Source organism: Anoplophora glabripennis, unplaced genomic scaffold (assembly GCF_000390285.2).
Source record: "Anoplophora glabripennis isolate ALB-LARVAE unplaced genomic scaffold, Agla_2.0 scaffold216, whole genome shotgun sequence".
Classification (NCBI taxonomy): domain Eukaryota; kingdom Metazoa; phylum Arthropoda; class Insecta; order Coleoptera; family Cerambycidae; genus Anoplophora; species Anoplophora glabripennis.
In genome coordinates this window covers 493,254-499,253 of record NW_019416347.1, presented here as the reverse complement: position 1 = coordinate 499,253, position 6,000 = coordinate 493,254, and the positions used below count along the sequence as shown (strand labels likewise).

Below are 6,000 nucleotides of genomic sequence, written 5' to 3'. Positions count from 1 at the left end.
GAAATCCAAGAAAAAAATGAATTTTTTTGCTATTTTTTTATACTTTATTGCATTAAAAATTAAGCCCAAGTTTTTTTTTTATTTGCATAGAAAAATTATCATTTCTGATGTTATTTAGAAGCCGTTAAAGCAAAAATCTCCGATCATATGCGTTTTACCCAACCCGATACAGATACCGCCTTGACTAATAAGTCAGAAGGAGTTTACTGAGGCTATGTTTATGTGAACATTTTTGCTTGCAATGAAGTTACCTTATATGTTTTATATTAAGTACAATAATGATTATTGATATTCCAATTATTATTATTATTATTATACTAACGTTTACGACAAACTCTATAAAGTATTTAATCATTATAGGTTTGTTTCCACAGCCGTTGGGGACTGATTTGAAATTATCAGACGTATTTGACCAATTGTTTCGGGACCTTAAACTGGCTGGAAGTACGTGACAACATAATTCGAATATATCTGATAACTTGAAAACAGTTTGAAACTGCGTTAGAAACAAATCTTAAATTTCGCATCTACTCCTTCGATATCACTGATGTTAATACGTAGTCTTTAGAGTATCATTGGTAGTGATGTAAGGTCAGAAATGATCTGGAGTTCCGAAAATAATTGGCCAATAGATGAAGGATCTTGCCATCAGAATGCTAAGACTGGACGAAGATTCTTTGTCATGGAATGCATATGAAAAAATTCTTCAACATTTTGTGAGACTTTGGAAGTTGATGAGTTGATAAAAGTTATAAACGCAAAAGATGTGTATCGTTTCATAGAGATCCGGGTTCATTCACAACTGATGCATCGTGACGAATCATCCTCATACCTTTAAGAATTCTTCCATTCGTCTTTGCTTGAAAGTCACTACAAAACATTACTCAAAATAAGCTGAAACTAGCATGAAGACATCATATTGGCCTTACCAGCCGTGGTACCTACTTCTTTCAGTTAGTAAAGAGTCATAATGTTTCTCTACAGGAAGTTTATGTTTCTTCCTATTAATTTATGACAATCATAATTAAAAATATGCAACATATATTTATTTTTTCTTTGATCTATGATCTACATAGGAATAGGCGGAAGTACAGGAAACAGATGCGCGAGTCTTTACTTTAAAGTACACAGGGATCACCCAAAGGCAGACTGCGTGGTTAATCTCAGTGATATCTTTGGACCGGATACTTATATAATTATTAAATTCACTTAAGGTAACTTCGTTTGATCATTTAGTTATAATAATCATCAAAACTTAAAGGTACTGGTATTAATGTCTATATTAAGTTGCCCAACGCAAAGTACTAATTAAGTAATGTACAGGGTTAGTCACTATAATCTAACAACTTATTTTGAGTTTATTATTGAAATTACAAAAAAGTTTTTAATAAAAAAGTTTTAGCTTTTTTATGAATTATTAGAAAAAACAATTGAATAATGGAAACCACTAAATTAAAGATTTTTTTTAATGGAACACCCTATATATTAGTGCATACTTAGCTTCGTTAAATTCTTCCCTTTTCAAAAGTATATAATATGTTACTGTCTGATTCAGGACTTTTCGACATATTTCAGTTTAAAACTATTTTTGAAAAAACAAGAGGCAAATTTATCTCTGACGCATCGTAGTGGCTATGGACGAGGCACGCGGATCTAACAAATGACTTTGACAGAAGTTTATTTATCATCATTAATTTATTTCCTATAACAATTTTAACAAAGAAATTATGTTTAGTGAGAACGAAAAATTTTAAGTTTATTTTATTATAATAATAAAAATAATTCTTAACTTTAACAAGTCCTAACTTTAACAGAATTTTAATACCTAATTAATAAAAAAAATTAATACACAAATGGTCACAGATGCTTAATGTGACCGCCATTATTATTGATGCACTTCGTATAATCCTCATTAATTTTCAGAACTGCATTTAGTGTGAAATGGGAAGTAATTTCACTTACATTTTATATACATTGATCAACTTTATGTCTTAGTTCATCTAAATTTACACTAGTTTCCTTATAAACCTCGATTTTTAAGTAACCCCACATAAAACTGTCCATGCGTGTAAGGCCTGGGTATTTGAAGGCTATGGAATATTTTCTCCTAGTTCTATTCTTGGTGTCAAATTAATTGGTATAGTCGATCAGCGGCAGGTCTTCCAATTTGTTTTTTATTTGATTTTCAAGAAGATGCAGGTATCTGTCCCCAGTCAAAGCACCTTCATAAAATAGTGGGCCACTGATTTTATTTCTTCATATTCCGTACCAAACATTAAACGATGTGCATCCTTGACTTGAAATTTCCCTATTACAGTAAGCATTTTCATTTGCCTAGGTATGAGTATTTTTTCTATTATAAATGCCAGCTGTTGTAAAAGTCGCCTCATCAGTCCACAAAATCTTATCAAAATAGTTTAGGTCGCCATTTATTTTTTCATGCGCAGTATTTCTTTGCAGTACTCTAATCGCTGAATTTTTTTTATTTAGTGTGAGTGGACCGACACAGTTTTATATGGGCGGTATTTATATTTATGTAACGTTCTAATAATTTTACTTTGGCTTATTTCTAACTGTCTTGAAGCATTTACTATGGACTCTTGTAGCCTTTCTACAATAATTAATATTTGAATTTACCATGGTAAATCTCGAATGAATATTTGCTTAACTCGAAAATATAGTAATGTAGTTCTAATTCTTCATTTGGAACAATTCTTCGTTTCTGTCTTCCAAGATATTTTGTTTCTCTAAAGTGTCGCTCAATGTCGTAAAATGCAGCTCGAGATGGAATTGGAAACTCGGGATGCAAACGAGCATACTCGGCGCGCGCTGCACTCACATTATTATTATTCTTGTAAAATAAACGGATAACTTCAAATTTTGCGTTCTCAGTAAACATTATTTCTTTGCTAAAATAGTTTGATACAGGAAATAAATTAATGATGATAAATAAACTTCTGTCAAAGTTATTTGTTTGTTCCGTGTGCCTTCGCCTGAATCAAGGAACACATTATATATTTTTAAAATAAGTTACAATTAAAAAAAAAATGTTCTTTAATTTATTTCCATTTAATTGTTCTTTTTAATACTGTATAAAAATTCATAAAAAAGCTAAAACTTTTGTATTAAAAACTTTTTTGTAATTTCAATAAGAATCCCACAATAATTAGTCAGATTATAGTGACTAACCCTGTACAAAGTACATTAATACCTACAATAGCAACAATTTAATGTGATTAGCATTGTATTAATCAGTGTAATCATTAATACTATAAATTCAATTTTACCAGTTTCAATGATCCTATGTGATATGATAAAATCAATGACCCCGAGACATTGACATAATGCGCTAAACATCAAATAATTAATAGTGACATATTATGGCGGTTTTCCACTAAACGGACAGTTGAGTTTATGTCCTGTTTATGTTTTCTAGAACAAAACAAAAACAAAACTGTAAAAACCCAAAACTCTTGTTTCCATCAAGCGGGCTACATTTTGTTCGAGTTTTGTTTTTGTTTTCAGTCCTTTTCCACTGGTTGTCGCGAGGAAGTCAGAACACATTTTTCCAATAACCAACCAACATGTTTAAAGAAGATTTTTTTATTCTTAGTTATGGCTGGTTTATACTGAAGTCCTTAGAAAAAAAGTGAGTCTACAGAGTGTCCCATCTCGAACTCCATCGATGGATATCTGGGAAACCGCTCGAAGGATTTTTTTGAAATTGTGATAGTGTGATATGAACCGTGTGGCCCACCAAGTTAAAATATTTTCAAGGTCATCGTACTTCCGGTTACACCGGAAGTCGATACTAACTTTCTTATTTTAAATGGAACCCCGTGTATATTATTGCATTTTTGGAAATATCATCCATTTTTAAGTTGAAAACATATAGGACACTCCATACTTAGGATTGACCGTTTCCGAGATATTTCGATTTTTAAACAAAAATTTACAGATGCAGACTGTCAGAAAAATTTAGTTTTCCCGGTTTATTTTTTTGTGCAAATTGGACATTTTGTAGAGAAAGACCTACTTTATCGAATTTGACATGAAAATTTTTCAGTTTTTATACAAGGTGGTCAAAAAAAATTATCGAATATGAAGTTCAGAGTATGTGGAAAACTCGAAATTTTTAAATGGAAACCCCTAATTTTTTTGCAATTATATACAGGGGTTTCATTTAAAATAAGAAAGTTAATATTAACTTCCGGTATAACCGGAAATACGATGACCTTGAAAATATTTTAGCTTGGTAGGCTCCACAGTCCGTATCACGCCATCACAATTTAAAAAAAATCCTTCGAGCGGTTTCCTAGATATCCATCGATGTAGTTCGTGGTATTTGTATGATTAAAGTGTTTACTTGGTTAGTTTGTATCCTAGCCAAGTAAACACTTTAACCGTACACATTTATTTTCTAATAGCTATAATTCATTAATGATTAAAATATTGTTTTTGGGAAGAAGAAAACGCCAACATTTGGATCATTTAAATGGAAAATACAACACGACCGTTTCCACTAAACAGACTTGAGTTTCTAAACACGTCGAAACCTTTTGATGTGACCAAGCGGGACCCGAAAAACAAAACTCCAACTGTCGCAAAACACGCCAGTCATCAAAAAGTTTGCGAAAAGTTACAGTTTTGTTTTATTCGACACAAGTTTGCGTTTTGTTTTTGTTTTGTCCGTTTAGTGGAAAACCGCCTTTAGATGAAGTATCGGTCGAAAATTAATGTCCGTATGTATTATAATTATCCTTTCGTTATATTTACGTCACTTTTTTGTTACGTGTGTGTGACATTACCATTAATTAACTAATTATTTTTTGTAAGCTTAGTGTGTAATTTCGTAGCTTTTCGTAGTTTTGAAGTGACGTAAAAACACGAGACTAACAATAAAAAATATACTTATTGTTTAAAAAAGAAGTAGTAGAAGATGTTGTAACTTAAAATATTAGCTTTATAAAAATCCTAAAACGTAATGCCTCTTTAAGTTCTACTGAAATGAAAATGATACAACACCGCTGTACAAATTTACTAACCAATTATAAGATCTTTAATATTTCTAACAGTGTATAAAACTTTCCATAATATAGTAAACCTTGATGAATTTTAATTTGCACCTATTTACTTACCATCATGGGTTGGGACGTAAATGACTGACTAGTTGAAAGGTCCGCTATTAAGTTGAACACGTTAAGTGGCAGCCAGCTGATACAAAAAATAATAGCTATTGATCCCAGAAGGAGGTTTGTCCTCTGGAGACGTCGACCACGAAGTTGGCGCCTATTTTTTTGGGTGGATTCGTCGCTGCTCACGAAACCCGCTGCAAACCGATATCTTAGCTTGTAGGATATCCTAACATATGCAGCCTGGAACAAACAACAACTGTGTATATTTTTTGTGGATAAACCTAATAATATATTAACTTAATTTCCTAAGATACAGTATGGTTTCGTGTTCATATTAATTCAATTTTTCGCAACAGTATTATCTTTTTATCAGAAATACAATGTTTCTGAAGATAAAGTGGAAATTATGTTATGATTTTTAATAATATATTTTGAATGAGAATTGAAGCAATTTTAGTATTTCCTCACGCCAAATATTTATAGTGCAGTGGATATCTAATATTCTTAGCCACATCTGACTGGATATTTAATGTTCCTAATTAGTCCAGTCGATATCTGTTTTAGAAGTAGGTTGTATGGATGTTTCATATAGTAACGCTAATTTTTGTTGGAAATAGTTCTAAATATTATGTAGAATAATTTATTTCGGACCTTGACTTTAGAGCAGCCATATAAATAGTATGGTTCTGAGTATTTCATGATTTGGTAGTATTGCTGAAATTTTTTCATCGAAATCGGCCGGGTAGATTTCGCATAATGGAATTGTTAATTAAGAAAATACAGAATTACCTATACTTATTTTTCAGTTCTCTCTCACGGTAAAACCAATTATTATTTTTAGCTCCCAATTTCTATACGTACCCTT

General features: G+C 31.5%; 1 protein-coding gene across 1 annotated transcript in view; it reads right to left on the bottom strand.

Annotated features, from left to right (window-relative positions):
• LOC108905933 (neuropeptide F receptor) overlaps positions 1-6,000 on the bottom strand; it is a 149,753-nt gene that overhangs the window by 20,321 nt on the left and 123,432 nt on the right. The window contains exon 4 of the mRNA XM_018709007.1: positions 5,139-5,375. Coding sequence (XP_018564523.1) covers positions 5,139-5,375 — 237 coding nt within the window. The remainder of the gene's footprint in view (positions 1-5,138; positions 5,376-6,000) is intronic.